The sequence below is a fragment of the Gorilla gorilla genome, chromosome 6, assembly GCF_029281585.2.
Source record: "Gorilla gorilla gorilla isolate KB3781 chromosome 6, NHGRI_mGorGor1-v2.1_pri, whole genome shotgun sequence".
Taxonomy (NCBI): Eukaryota; Metazoa; Chordata; class Mammalia; order Primates; family Hominidae; genus Gorilla; species Gorilla gorilla.
In genome coordinates, this window is record NC_073230.2 from 156,356,490 (window position 1) to 156,373,211 (window position 16,722).

At 36.8% G+C, this 16,722-nt stretch overlaps 1 protein-coding gene across 1 annotated transcript in view; it reads left to right on the plus strand.

Annotated features, from left to right (window-relative positions):
- CNTNAP2 (contactin associated protein 2) overlaps positions 1–16,722 on the plus strand; it is a 2,292,243-nt gene that overhangs the window by 1,268,377 nt on the left and 1,007,144 nt on the right. The window contains exon 10 of the mRNA XM_019031540.4: positions 8,611–8,782. Within this exon, the coding sequence (XP_018887085.3) occupies positions 8,611–8,782 (172 nt within the window). The remainder of the gene's footprint in view (positions 1–8,610; positions 8,783–16,722) is intronic.

Consider the following 16,722-nt stretch of genomic DNA (forward strand, 5'->3'; position numbering starts at 1 on the left):
ATGTGGATGGTGGCAGGCAAAGAGAGAGAACTTGTGCAGGGAAACTCCCATTTTTAAAACCATCAGATCTCGTGAGACTTATTAACCATCATGGGAACAGCACAGGAAAGACCCACCCCCATGACTCAATTACCTCCCACGCGGTTTGTCCCATGACACATGGAAATTGTGGGAGTTACAATTCAAGATGAGAGTTGGATGGGCACACAGCCAAACCATATCAGTCCTTTACAGCAAAAGGACCCACTCTGGGATCACATGTCACACCCTGTTTTTCTGATTCTCCAGTCTCTAACAATCATAATTATATCTTCACTTTAGTAATTTCTTCACTTTTACAACCTTCTCATTCTTGAATATTCTATCCCAGTCATTTGTCAGTTGTCCTGAAATTGGATTAGTTTGATGTTATACCCAGCCTCGTATTTTTGACAGGTGTCTTACACACCATGCTTTATTCTTCTCATTTAATCTCATCAGGCGGCCCCCCACTATCAATTGGTCCTGTTACTCATGGTGATAACATTGATCACTTGATTATAAAGGTATCTGCCTGGTTTCTCCAATGTAAAGTGACTGCTCTCCCCTTTGAAATTAATAAACATATATATTTTTAATATTGGGGTACTTAGTAGGTGTATATATTTATGAGGTACGTAAGAGGTTTTGATACAAGCATTCAATCATGGGGATTGGGGTATCCATCTCAAACATTTATCCTGTGAGTTACAAACAATCCAATTACATTGTTTGTTATTTTAAAATATACAATTATTATTGACTATATTTACCCTATTGTGCTATCATATAGTAGGTCTCGTTCATTAGATGGGGGTGGTTTATGAGTTTTTTAAAAAACTATATTTTTAAGGAGATAGTTTGAGGCTATGTTCTGCTTCCAACTTTCACCCACTTATTGGAGCACCTATTGATATGCCTTGCCTGAATTAATTATTAACATGATGGTTTCCAAATGGTGACTTCCTTCTTCCTACATTCCTGTTACATGTATTACTTAGCATAGTGCTATTGGAGGAGCTTTCTATTTTCCCTATGTATTTATTCACTTTTAGACAGGCAGACTCTTGGATTCCTGTTTTATTCAGTAGGATATGATCTGTAGCTTCTTTTTTTTTTCCTCCTCCCTTTTTTATTTTGATATTCAAAATCTCTTTTTGATACTCAAATTATTTATTTTGTATGCAAATTGCCCTTAATTTGAGGAGCAGATGCCATTTCAGGCTGGCTCCTGTGTCATTCTGACATGACCCCATCATTCTTTGGGCACTTCATTACTTTTTGGTGTGGCAAAATGTTCCAGATTCTTATTGTACTTTCCCTAACACAGCTTAGAATCAGTCATTTCTCCAAGGAGTCTTGGTTTTGCCCAGCATAGAAACCAGGATCTGGGAAACAGAACTATTCATTGCTTTGAGAGTGACCCTGTACGTAGGCTGTCTTCAGTGGATGATAGGAACCATCTGTATATTGACCAAATATACAATTTTATTCATACTTATTTCTGTATCTATCTACATATAGTGAAAACCACAAATTTACACTAATTGATTAAATCCTAATGCAAACCCACTGGGTTCATTCTTTTTTTTTTTTTTTTTTCTTTTTTCTTTTTTGAGACGGAGTCTCGCCCTGTAACCCAGGCTGGAGTGCAATGGCACAGTCTTGGCTCACTGCAACCTCCATCTCCCAAGTTCAAGCGTTTCTCCTGCCTCAGTCTCCCGAGTAGCTGGGATTACAGGTGCACACCACCACACTTGGCTAAGGTTTTGTATCTTTAGTAGAGATGGAGTTTCACCATGTTGGCGAAGCTGGTCTCAAATTCCTAACTTCGTCATCTGCCCACCTCAGCATCCCAAAGTGCTGAGATTACAGGCATGAACATTCTTTCTTATGTTTCATATGTGTACCCTCTTTCTTTGACGTTGGGAATTTGACTCTCACTATCCTCCATGTATTTACTTGTTTGCTCAATCAACCTGTACTGTAACCAATCTCCCAGCCACATGGGGTGGAGATCCTGTGTGGACGTCCTCTGTGCACAGGTCCTGGACACCACTAGACTCTCTTCCCCTGGACTACTCTATCTTCCTGCCTGCTGGGACCCTAGTTTTTATGAGGCTGTTTTCCTGCCCCTGCTCAATGGGTTTTTGACTAAGTTATTCAGGAAGGTTGAGTAAACAGTAGAGATTAGTAGACATTTTGTTATTCAGGAAGGTTGAGTAAACAGTAGAGACTAGTAGACATTTTGTGCAATCTGCCAAGATCAAATTGAAAGGAAGACAGTAGGTGGTTTTAAACATCCTTAAAGCATTCCACCAGCCTCCCTTGGACCTCCCAACCTTGCCAACTTTAAAAAAGGCAGAGAGAAGCTTTATGTGCACTTGGTTTTAAACATGTCAATTTTTCAACCTTGTTGTCTACTGTTTGCTTTTTCTGTCCCATCAGATGAACACTATAACTTACAACAATTTAGGTTGCCATTTTAATGTCAAAACAAATATCAGCAAGTTTTTCACTGATGTATTTCTGAATTAAAATTTTAAAACCTTGAAAATGCTTGTGTTTTTGTCAGCAAGAATAGCAATATACTGAGTGGACTTCAAATCAAGTATGAAGTTTTTATATGCAAGTCTTGAAACAGAAATTTCAGACATGCCAGTAAACTAATATAATTACAATGTTCCTGTAAAGAAGAAAGGTTTCCAGTGCATGGAAAGTAAGATGCAATTGAGACTGACAAGATTACAATTCACTGTGGGTGTTTTAACACATTGTCAGATTGTAGAAACCAGTTACAATGACCCATGTATAGACATTGTATTTTTTATTCCAAATTCAAAGAAATTCAAAGATATAACAAAAATACACAAAAATTTTACCTTTATATTATATTTTTACTAACTTGACAATTGTTTGTTACATTCACTTTATTTCCATTTTATAGCTATTCATTTCTGACCCTCAAAATGCCAGCTGCAAATTTATATTACCAAAAAAATCCCACTGTTAATCTAAGTAGGTTAAATCCTGAGCTTTGGAGTAGTCACTGAAGGTATCACAAACACTAATACACTAGTATTTTTACTGAAATTTCATTTGTTCATAAAGAGAACAAACATAGAAAATAAATAATAGGTTCTCCTCTGTTTCTAAGGGAGTTAAGGCAGCAGGAGGTTCAGTATCAGAGATCCAACATCTTTAGCTCATTGTTGACTAAGGGAACTGTCAATATTCCACCAGTTACATAATGTTTTACAGGTGTGAGTAATCTTCAGGTTCTAATTATTAAAACTGATTTGAGAGTATAATAGCAGGATGTGTTTGTTATACTTTGTATTAGTTATATATTGCTGCATGGTGCATTGCCTCAAAACTCAGTGGCTCAGTGTAGTAATAATTTATTATCTCTTACTTTTCTGTAAGAGGCCAGTAATTTAGGAGCAGCTTGGCTGGGCAGTTCTGACTTGATATTTCTTATAAGACTGCAGATACATGTTTCCTAGAGCCACAATCAGCTGATGACTTGACTAGGATTAGAGGCTCCATTTCAGGATAGCAGACTCACATGGCTAGCAAGCTGCTGCTGGAACTTGGTAATAGGCTTTAGTTCTCCTCCTAGGTGCCTCTCCATCTCACTACTTGAGGGTTTCCATGGCTTTTAGGCTGGCTTCCCTGGAGTAAGGGATCAAAAGACCAAGGTGCAGCCTCTAATGCCTTTATACTTAACCTTGGAAATCATATCACCATGTTACTACTGCAACATTCTGTGTCACACGGAGCAGCACTGATTGTGTGGGAGGGAACTATACAGGCCGTAAACATTAGGAGGTATTTAAAATAACATAATTATAATGTGAAGATTTATGGCCATCTTGGAGATTGATTGCCGGTGTTCACCCTACAGCCCACAGAGATACATATCTTTTTCCACACACGAAGTACACCCAACCTCCTCTAAAAGCCATCCAAAGTCTCATTCCACTAGGCCATCTGCTCAAATTCCAGGACCTCATTGTCTAAGTCAAGTCAATCCAAAATGAATCTCAGAGAGTCCAAGAGAAAATGAAGCTGTTTAGGTATAGTCACTCAAGTACCACTTCCCAAGTACAGTTGTCAATCTTAAGACCTGTGAACAAGTTTTGTGCCATCCTCACACCACATATACAATGGTAGATTATGCACAGAGTAACCAAATTAGACTCTGTGGTTCAAAAGTGGAGAAAATAAGAGAGAGAAGTCACTGGTCAATAGCAGTTTTGCAATCCAGTCAGGCACATGTTGGTCATTCTTGATTAGAACTCAGTCATGCTGTTTCCCGGAAATGATTCTCCGTGGCTCTTGGCTCTGCCCTCTGTGTTAGTTCTGCCACTGTAAGTCATCCTTTTTTTATGTATATAGAGGTTGTCTATGTGTACAGCTGCATAGACTCCTGACCATAAAGTTTGGAGGTCAAAGCCTGTTTCTATTTTGTCCCAACTCTGTCCCTTTCAGTACAAGCTGGTGGTGTTACCTCCAATATAGTTATCTTAAAAATGAATGGGTTTTCTATGAATTTTATTCAGGTTTACTCCACTTAATAAAAGGCACATCCACAATTATATAAAGATAAGCTCCCCCTTACCCCTTGAGCTTCTGTAGATCTACAGAAGGAAAATGCTCTTGAGATAATTAGAATCCCTATTGTTTAACTGAAAAGACCTGTAAAACATAAAAATAAGCTCTTTAGAGGGTCTTCTGTCTCATGGAGTGTCTCCCTGAGGAATACCTAATAATTTTCTCTGGTCTTTATGTAGATTTTATAGTCACACTTCCTTGTCATCTTTAGACCATGTTTTCCTGGAATTTGATCTTTGCTTAGAAATGTGATTTCTTAATGTTTGCATTGTTCACCATCTGGAGAGATTGGAATTAAAAGAGCATTTTACTTTAAAATTCAGTAACGCCTGGCTTCTTCATTTGTAATAGTTCTTCTTTAGCTTTTTCTCTCCCATTTTCTTTTTCTTTTACTATAAACAGAAGATGCCCGATGGCTCCTTCAATACTGTACCTGGAAATGTCCTTAGCTAGATTATACAATTTCATTTAACTGTATCTTTTTCTTTTCCATATTATCACAAGAAACAATGTTGCTAAACTTTCCACCAGAACATAGCAAAGATCTAATTTTCTCTAATTTCTGATGACACTTTCCTTACCTTCCTTTAAGTCATTACAGCTCCTCAAGAGCCATCATGCTTCTTTTAAGGCCTGTCCCACTAACTTGCATATTCCTGTCCCTAAATCACTGCCACATTTTCAGGTTTCTGTTATAATTCTCTGCCAGTATCAAATTCTTTTTTTTTTTTGGTACTAAAGTATTTTATTCTATTTTATTTTATTTTTAATTTTTATTTCCATAGGTTTTTGGGGGAACAGGTGGTATTTGGCTACATGAGTAAGCTCTTTCGTGGTGATTTATGAGATTTTGGTGCACCCATCACCTTAGCGGTATACACTGAACCCAATTTGTCTTTTATCCTTCACCCCTCTCCCACCTTTCTTCCCTGAGTCCACAAAGTCCATTGTATCATTTTTATGCCTTTGCATTCTCATAGCTTAGCTCCCACTTATGAGTGAGAACATACGATGTTTGGTTTTCTATTCCTGAGTTACTTCACTTAGGATAATAGTCTCTAGTCCCATCTGGGTTGCTGTGAATGCCATTAATTCATTTAATTTTATGGCTGAGTAGTATTCCATTGTGTATATGTATAAAAAAGCCACATATTCATGGCAGCACAATTCACAATTGCAAAAATGTGGAACCAGCTCAAATGCTCATCAATCAACGAGTGGATAAACTATGGTATGTATGCAATGGAATACTACTCAGCCATAAAAAGTAGTGAATTAATGGCATTTACAGCAACCTGGATGGCATGTCCAGACATCAAATTCTTTATTTGATATCTATTGTTGCATAATGTGTCACCTTAAAATTAATTTCAAACAATGATGAATATTCATTACCTCTCCTGGGCCACTCCAGAAGACAGTGTATGACATGGTGATGACTTGCCACGAAGTAAGTGATCTCAGAGACCAAGTTGCAGAGTTTTCTATTGTTCACAGAAGTCAGGCCTAATTGATTATAGAAGGGGACAACAAAAGGGTGTGAAGTCAGGAGCCAAAGATTAATGATGTCCATTTTGGAATATTATGGAGAGAAAAAAATTAATGAATATGTAGTATTTTGTCCTATAATTATCTTCTCCTAGAATATATCTCCTATTGGAAAATAAAAGGACTTAACCACTTCAAACTTCAAAATTACCAAGATCAAACAGAACATTGTTATAAGCGAATGATGAATTCTTGTTTTACAACCTTAATTATACCCAATTTGTAGTAATCGGTATTTATGCAGCTGCTGTGCTTCAGAGCAGCTTTTATTTTCACAGATACATCCATTCATTTTGAAATCTTTCAAAGCTAGTGTGGATATGGTGAGACTCCCAATTATTCAAAAAAAAAAAAAAACAGAAACAAATGACAGTCTTCTTAAGAGTGGTAAGTTACAACTGGGTGTTTTCTCTCTGCTAAGTTTAGACATTACACTCTATTCAATTTCATCTTGATTAAACAATTGAAAATCGTGTGTGCACGCAACTGGTCTCAACAGATCATGTATCTAATATCAGCATTTTTCTGAAGGGACTAAGTCAATGCGAATGAAAAAAATGTGGTTGACTAGAAAATACACATACACACACACACGAGCCATATATTAACATTAAAGTAGAGCCTTATGTGGATTTTTTTAAGTCAAGAAGTTAATTCAAATACAATCTTATTTTTATACAGTACTGTGTTAATAGAAAATAATATATACCTTTGTGATTAATCCTTAAAGGAGATTCGAATGACAGTTATTGGACTTTAAATATTGTAATCCATTAATGAAGAGAAAAAGAAGATTTCTGCTCTACTAAAATACTATCCTTGGTCAAAAAGAATAGGATATTTTGAAAATATCACTTAATAGCTGATATGGTTTGGCTGTGTCTCCACCCAACTCTCATCTTGAATTGTAGTTCCCATAATCCCTGTATGTCATGGGAGAGACCCACTGGGAGATAATTCTATCATTTCATAATAGTGAGTGAGTTCTCATGAGATCTGATGGTTTTATGAGTCTTTTTCCCCACTTTGCCTGACACTTCTCCTTGCTGCTGCACTATGAAGAAGGATGTGCTTGCTTTCCTTTCTACCCTGATTATAAGTTTCCTGAGCCCTCCCCAGATATTCTCAACTGTGAGTCAATTAAACCTCTTTTCTTTATAAATTACCCAGTCTTGGCATGTCTTTTTTAACAACATGAGAACAGACTAATGTAATGGCCATTTTTTGTTTTTATTGAAAATTCACTTTTATCCATTTAATGGAACTTTGGTTCCATCCCATTTTATATAAATTGTTTGTTGTTACAGATATAATATTAGATGAAGTGAATGTGTCAATAACTTCAGATTTGCAAGCAGACAAATTAGTACAGTTTAAATTTGCCCAGTAGGCAGATTTGGTATGGTGAACCATATGAAAAGTAGAAGCTCTGGGGACTTTCCGGAGATACTTAATGGGATTGAAAAATATCATTTTCTTATGGTCTACAAATTTTACATCCATAATGGGTGTTTCTATCCAATTATGCATGTTTCTCTTAAAAAGATATAATAGTAATTGATTGGTGGTGATCTCTTAAAGTTATTTAGCAATAAACTCTTAATGTCTGATTTCAAGGTTGGTGTGGGCATTCTATTCCCTAATAGAATCAACAGTATTGTGTGTGTGTGTGTGTGTGTGTGTGTGTGTGTTTACTCTTGTTATTTACTCTTTTAATTTTAGTTCCATCTGTTATTATTTACTAGTATATATGCCATATTATGGTATTTTATTTATACCATATTAGATAGTTTGTAGAAGATGTATATTCAAAGTAGGGTGGCTGACCCTTATGCCTAAATTTATTTGCTTCTAATGTTCCCTTAGATTTTATAAATTAAAAAAAGACATCTGTAATGCAAATATCTCTTTGTAATGAGTTACACACTGATCTACTTTATTTCATAATAGTAAGTTTGGCTTATTTGACATCTGAATAACAGGCAATAGGGAATTAAGAAAATAGAAATAAATATCAAAGAAACAAGAAGAAGAAAGTTGGATAGTTGGGAAAGTTCTAAAGTTTTGGGTCCTAATCTCTGAAGGCTGGCTCAGCAGAGAAAGAATAACAGTGAGTCTTTGACAGCAGAGGGACAGAAAGATGTGACAGTGAGAAAGATGATGTCAAAAGAGAAAATTTGAGTGACAGTAGACCCCAGAGGCAAACATTGACCTGGTAACCCATTACAATTCAACCCTGACTTCTTCCTCTGTAATAATCTCACTTTCTCAAAAAACTTCCTTTTTCTACACTGAATATAACATCAGCAAGGATCAAAGAAACAGTAGTTGGATGCGATGGCTGTGGCCAGGTAGAATACCCACAAGAATTTTAGTGAAGGTTATACCGTACACCAGATTTACATTCCCATTTCTTCTGTTTCACAGGTTTTCTGAACCAGATGAATAACTCAAGTCACTCTGTCCTTCAGCCTTCATTCCAAGGATGCATGCAGCTCATTCAAGTGGACGATCAACTTGTAAATTTATACGAAGTGGCACAAAGGAAGCCGGGAAGTTTTGCGAATGTCAGCATTGACATGTGTGCGATCATAGACAGGTAAATGATCTCTTCATCCTACCTCACGTTGTCCAAACTTTCCAAACCTGTGTTTCTGTTGTGAGACCAGTGAAACATCCAAAAAGAAAATTAAAGTTAAAAACAGGTAAGGTGGAAATTACCATTCAAAGTACGTATTGTAGTATACTTGTGATATTAGCAGTGATGATGTTTATGTTTTTATGTGGATATATATATCATATATCTATCATATATATCCTATATAGCATATATATGCTATATATGAGATATATCCTATATGTGCTATATGAGATATATATAGCATATATACATATAGGTAGCATATATATGTATATATAGCATATATGAGATATATCGTATATATAGCATATATATATATATGTGATAAAACACACTGTGGTGTTATATTTGTTCAACAGCCTCCAATCAGAGAATCTGAGACTTCAATAAGTAGTTTTGCAAGCAACAGCAGTGTGGCAGAGAAACTCTGACAGTTGATTTTTAGTTTACAGCAGAAATGTGCCTTCTCTTTCTGTCTCAATCATGACTTGGCCTCAGCATGTCCCTTCCAAAACCCGCTTCTGAAAGAAAAGGAATATTACAAAAGTGTCAGTGTGCAAGATGGGTATTTATGAAGCAGAATATTTAGAGTAACTGGTTAAGCTTACAAAATACACCTATTAAAATATGACAAAAATCAAATCTTTATTGGTTTTGCAAACCTGGGGAGAAATTTTTAATAAAAACTTTAATTGTATTCTCACACAGTGGAAAGATGCAACTTTTCTGTGAAATATTATGATTATACTGCATACACTACCTTAATATACTTCTAGATAGGGCCTGTCATTCCACTATGAACAAGTTTCATTTTGAGATGCTTTGTCTGTAAACAAATTATATATGATTTGAAGTTGACCTAGTGAATTTATATGATTTTCTAAGATATATTTAAGTCTTTTGAGGAAGAACTGTCTTATTCTAAAAGCTCATTTTGTTAATTTTGTGTTTAGGGAAGATGAAAGTTCTTTAAATTTTTTTAAAATTTTGAACTAAGATATTAATCCTATCTCAGTCTACCCACAACAAAATGTAGACCATAAGTCTTTAACAAATGTATTTTATTCAAGAGGAAATACTTTAAGAAGTCACTCAAAAATGAATTTTACAAACATATAAAATAATCTATTTTGAAGTAAGTTTGCGTTCATAAAATCTGAATAAGATGGCGTTCATGTGAATGGTAAGTTACAGTTTGTGGTGGCTGTAAGATAGAACTTTTATAAAGCCTTCACATGTTTGTAATAAGACTTTATGACATAGTATACTTCTTATTTCTATTCATGTATGCAAGTACTGATCTTAGTAGCCTAAACAGTTTATATTTAAATAGAATAGTGAACAATTTTAATGGAAATATACTCCTAATTATTGAGCCATTAATAATGTATCAGCTATTATTTCTGCCTAGAGCAAGTAGCAGCAATAATCAGAAAAGCTGAGATGAATGTTTTAAAGATCATTTGTTCTGATTTTAGATAATTATCCACATATTGTTTTGTACAGAAAAAAATATTTTCTTCATAATAGTTATGGAGTTTTTTAGTATCTACTCTTTTTTTCAGGTCAGTAATTGTGATGATACAATAATTTCATTACCTCTTTCAGCTTGGTAAAAGGGCTAGGTAATATGTTGCTGTTTCTCTCTAAACATCGTGTTTCTAGGCATTATATATAAATTGTTTGCTACTAAAGAAGGAGGGGTGATATGTTGAGATATTAATGTTTTACTCTGATAGACACAGGAGTTAAACTGGTCCCAAAAGAATGAATGGGATTTTGGTAAATGAATAAAATGGAAGGTGATACTCCTGGTGGGGAGACCAACACAAGGGAAGGTATAGAAAAGAAAATACAAGTTTCAATTTTTCACAGATACAGAGATACACAAAATATTTTTTTTTTTTTTTGCCAAAATAGGTCAGGCCCAATATTCATCTTGCCAAGTTTCCTGCAGCTAAAAGAACAAAGTTCACACCTTTCTTATTCTTTAGGATGACAAATGAAAAGATTAGCTGCAGGGAAGTAGTCACCTGTGACACATCTCCACGCATTTTCTAAACCCATTATGGAACCTATTTTTAGCCTACACTTTGTTTTTAAGGCAACAACATCTGTACATTAAATACCAATGTGTGAAACAGCAGATTCCTTTAGTCACCTAAAATGTTCCCAGTTCAAAATCTTAAGCATGAAGTGTACTTTCATAGGTATGAGACAGGACTATTTTACTTAAACCACTGAAGAGTGTATTGATGATATCACCCTTAATCTGTGTCTTTCCAGGTAAAAGTGCCAGTGGTTTTAGTCTGTCCTCATAGAGCAGTGATGTATCCAGATAATCCTTTAATGATACACCCCTAGCACATCTCTGCTTCTTTCTCCTCGCTAAGACTTTGCAACTGCCCTGTATCTACAACTTTCTTTTCGGATTACCCAAATTCTCCCAAAGGAAGCCTACAGTGGCTTTTCTTTTCTCCTTCCCAGTTCCAGCTTGATCGATTTGAGAGTTATTTTTGAGAGGGAGAAAAAAAAGGATAAATGAGAACATAGGGTAAAAAAAATAAAAGAGCTACACAAGCCTGACTTTTATAAAATGTTTGGAGATAACAGTCACAGCTGCAATGATTTGATGAGTAGAACTTAGGGAAACAGTTGGGGGATGATTTGTCTCAAGGTGTTTTTCTATGTGTTGTATTGGAATACCCTACGATTTGAACTTTTTTTTTTTTTTTTTTTTTGCTTTGTGGGTAGAGTTGCATGTGACTTATTTTGTTCACGTGCTTATTTTCTGAACGCAGCTTTGAATCAAGGAAAGAGCAAGCATGACAAGCTACAGAATTATGCATTCAGTATTTATTTTCTGAGTGCATACTAGATGTCATGCTATTCTAGGCACTTGGAATAAATCCTTGAACAGGACAGATAAAGATTATTGAAAATTCTAAGCTGACGTGGTGGGGGGACGGGAGGAAGGAGAGATGACAAACTATAATTAAAAAGTAAATAATCTAGCAAGTGAGAAAGAATAAATTTTATGGGTAAAAATACTAGAACAAAACAAGGAAGCCTGGCATGTCAGTAGATCAAGGTGTTGAGTTGTAGTTTAAATAGGTTGATCGGGATAAGCCTCCATTGAAAAGATAATATTAGTGCAAGACTTGAAAGAGGTAACTGAATGTACTAATGCAGGGAAAGAACATTTGACCCAGAGAGCACAGGCAACGAAAGAGGCACTTGGATGATCCAGGATCAGTATGGAAGCCATGGTGGCAAGTTCGGGAGGTCAAGAATAGTTGAAGGAATAGACGCCAGAACAAGCCCTCCAGACTTGTAGGTTATTGTAAGGGTGTGGCTTTTACTTTGAAGGAATACAGGAGCCATTTGCAGCATTCTAAATAGAGCAACATGATGTACTCACGTCTTAAAAGGATGAATCTGGCCTGTGGGAGCATGAAAGGTAGAAGCAGGAGGCTAACTAAAATTATGCCATTATAATCCAGGTGAGAGACGTGTGTACCCTAGACCAGGGTGCTAGCACAAGAAGTAGTGAGATGTGGCCAATTCTGAATATATTTTGGAGGCAGAGTCAGTAGGGTTTCTTTACAAATTAGACGTGGGGTATGAGAGAAATGGAGGAAATGGGGATAAATCCAAATGATTTGCTAAGAACAGCAGGAAGAAAGGAGATGCCATCTCTTCAGACTGGGAAGACTAGTTGTAGAGAAAATTAGTCAAGGGGGCTAAAGAAAAAAGTCAGAAATTCAAGGTTGGACATGAATTGAAATGTCTACTGGACGTCTAAGTAGAAATGTCAGGAAGAGAGTTGGATATATGTATGTAACAAGCCTGTGTCTCCAGGTTTACACAATAAACCTTTGTGATTGACAGAATCCCTTTTGTTTAACTATTGAGGGTCTTTGGTATCTTTAGTTACATTTTATAAGCAATCATAGAACTGGAAGGGGAGGTGGTGGATAATGGGCAGAAATTGCTCTCTAATAATGGAAGCTGCTAGCTTGAGTCCCTTAGTGATAATCTGCTCTTAGAGAGGAGGATTGTCATCAACCTTCAGTTCCCAAAACATTCTCTGAGAAAGGTAAAATACCCAGAGATAACATTTTTGTTTCTTCTTGCATTGTTACTCTCTTTTACTCATTCCTAGAACCCTTGCATTATTGACTGCTTATGGCAAACATCTTAAGATGTCGGACTCAACTCTTATTCTCAATCTTTTTCTCTCCAGCCTCTTTCCAGGTGTGAAAACTTGAGAGCCCAAACCTTCAGAAACACTCCTTTAGCCAAAGTTAGGTCCATTCACTTCTTCCTTCAAGAGAGAATCACAAGGAGAACCATAGGGCATCTTAAAGTTGGGGAGAGGGGGTGCTTGGGGAGGGATGGACATTGAGGGAGAGTCAGGGAGGGTATTAGGGGATGGAGTGAGTCAGTCCTCGTTGGTATTGGCTAGAATTCCTAAACTCAGAGACTTGCTACAACAGATTCGCTACAACAGATCTGATAGTTGGCCTCAGAACTTGTGAATTGGTGTAGAATTATTGTTTGATCTGTTTTTCTGTGGTTGTAGCCAGGACACATGGTTAGGAAGAAGCTGATGTTAACATATTTTGAGCTTAATTAAGTGGTGATCATGCTTGGTTTGACAATTTTTTTTTCTGTTTTGTGAGTAATAGTGAAGTCCATTTTGCAACTGTGGTTTCTATTTCAGTCCTAAGAGCACTCTTCACAGCTCAGCTGCCAGAGGAATGTTTTTTACTTTATGCTAGGCAGAAGCAGAGATGAGACACAGTTCTGGCTGCTAAGAGCTAAGCAGAAGTTAGCTGTGGTGTTCTTGGGAAAGCTTTTGTTCTCCTGATACAGTTGCCCCTCTTGATCTCCACCATCCTTGGTAAAATGTAGAACTGATGTCTAGAGCTGTAGGGTCAAGAAAACCATAGATCAAGCAGCCACTGATACTAACTTGTATGTGAAAAATATCAACTATCACTTATCTAAGTAATTATGAATTAAGTTTTATTTTTCTTGGAGCCAAAAGCACCTGCCCTTTCCCTAGTCCCCACTTCTAAAATTAACCAGTACCATCATTTTACCAGAATACAGAAGAACAAATTCCTAAATATGGAAATGACTTTGAAAGAAAAGATAATACTTTTTGGAGTGTATTAAGTTGCATTTTAGTGATGTCCCCTAGAGATTGAATTTTGGGGGCTAAATAGCTGTTTAGAGGCCAAAGCAAATTCATATTTTTAGAGTCAGCACTAGTAAAAAGTGACTCATTAGAATTAGAATCTTCTCTGCTCTTTCCTGTCTAACTCCATTGCAAATATATTAAAAAATACATTTAGAAACAAAATCAGTAAACATCCCAGATAACACAGAGAGCGGAAAAGGAAATGCAAATGGCCCAACTTAAACATAGCCTACAAAATTACCACTTGAAAAATTATGAATAGACTAGATACTATTCCAGAGTTAGTAATTAAGTCTTCATTATATTTTTGGATGAAGTACATAATCACAGACCCAGTTTGTTTTTAATTCAATGCTTTATTTTCAAGAATATCCAGTTTGATTTTTTTCTTTCAAAGAAAAGAATAAGTAAATGAATTTTCATAAGAACATTTAAATGAGGATTAGGTAGATACATGAAAAATATCTCAAAACTAAATTGACTCTGTTGGAAAGGCAAATGAAAGCAGTCAAGAAGGATGATATGGTTTGGCTCTGTATCCCCACCCAAATCTCAAGTTGATTTGTAATCACCATGTATCAGGGAAGGGGACTGGTGGGAGGTGATTGGATCATGGGGGTGGATTTCCCCCTTACCGTTCTCATGATAGTGAGTGAGTTCTCATGAGATCTGATAGTTTAAAAGTATGGCACTTTCCCCTTCACTCACTCTCTCTCCTGCTGCCATGTAAGATGTGCCTTGCTTCCCCTTTGCCTTCTGCCATGATTATAAGTTTCCTGAAGCCTCTCCAGCTATGTGGGACTGTGAGTCAATTAAACCTCTTTTCTTTATAAATTATCCAGTCTCAAGCAGTTCGTTATAGCAATGTGAAAATGGACTAAAACAAAAGAGGTCATGAGTTTCTACAAAAGCAGGCTTAAATTTTGCGTTCATAACTTAGATGAAGAAAACATGTAACATTTATCATTTTCTAAAATTTGTCGTCATTCGCTAATTCCCTATTTCTAGTCAGTAGCAGAAAAGATAAATACTTGAACACATACATTTTGGTACTGTAATCACTCCTCCTTTCTGTGTATATTCAGTCAACGTGGGAGTTGATCTCAGTCAAAGGTAAACTTCCTTTTGTGGTTGTACTACCATTTCAAGAGTTCTAGATGCCCTAGCATGGCTTGGGTCAGAGTCAGCTTATGCAATACGTTATCACCACAGGGGTGGGATCTGTCCCACCTGCTCCACCAAGGTTCCCTCTGAGCTCCCTGAGAGTCCCCAGCCTGGTCAGCCTTCAGGGTCCCACTTCTGTCCCTGCCACCCACTGTCATGACAACTGCTCCTGCTGGCCTTCAGATATGTCATGGGTATTGCTGGACTTAGGTTCTGGGATCTGTGTTTAAGGTGACAGCTATTCCCAGCATGTCTGAGTCCCATTTGGTTTTAGCATTGAGAGTCCTGCTTCTGGAAAAACCCCTCAGTTCTGGGTAAATTAGGATGGTTGGTGACTATACACACTAGGTCTTCTTTCTCCTAATACCTTCGTCTGATCTACCAGCCATCTAAGCATTTTATAGGCCCTATAGGGACACACAGTGATTTCTATATCTTTTGGAGACTACATAAAGCTGAAATGAATCATGGCATATGTGTTGTGGGGGAGAGGTTAGGCATTAGGGACAGCTTCCTTAGGCTATGCCCCCTTTGCTTCAGCATGCCATCCCTCCATATCTGCTCTACACAGCCACTCAGGCTGACATGAGGCCCTCTACACATTAGACCCTCAAAGGCCATCATAGGATTCCTAAGTCTCTGCTGTATAAACCAAATATAAAATTCTAAGCCATCATACTGACTGATGAACCCTCCCCTTTGCCAAAGACATTCCAAATAATCCTGAAAAAAAAAAAAAAACTAGTTTAGGTCAGACATGCCTCACAAACATCAACACAGAGACCTTAAGACTGATAGAATAGTCTCTTTAAGTCAGATAAGAAACATTTACAACCCATTCTCTCTGAAGACTGCTACCTGGAGGCTTCATCTGCATGATCAAAGTTGGGTCCCCATGACCGCTTATCCTAACCCAGACATTCCTTTCTATTAATTCCATGTCTTTAAATGATAACTCTTTCAACCAATTGCCAATCGGAAAATATTTAAATCTACCTATCACCTGGGAGCCCCTGCTTTGAGTTGTCCCACCTTTCCAGACGGAACCAACATACATCTTACATATATTGACTGTTGTCTCATGTCTCCCTAAAATGTATAAAACCAAGTCATACCCCAACCACCTTGGCCACATGTCCTCAGATCTTCCTGAGGATGTGTCATGGGAATGTCCTTAACCTCAGCAAAATAAACTAAATTGATTGAGACTTCTCTCAGATTCTTTTTTGGCTTAGGGTTGAGATTTATTCAGTCAACAAATACTTCTTGGAGATCACACCAACCAGTAGACAGTACCTCCTGGGACTGAATGCTGAGGTGATGAAGGGAGGGTGATTGATCAGACTCTACACTATTTTAACGGTTGTTTGGCTTTTATGTCTTAACACTTACGATGCCTCTGTTTTGCTCTCAAAAATATAGCTTTTTCCAATCAAAAGCTACTTGGTTTTAGACTACTTTTTCAAAATTAAATCCACATGTTTCTTAATTTTCTGTTTCAGTCCAGACTCTAGAGGTGAATTAT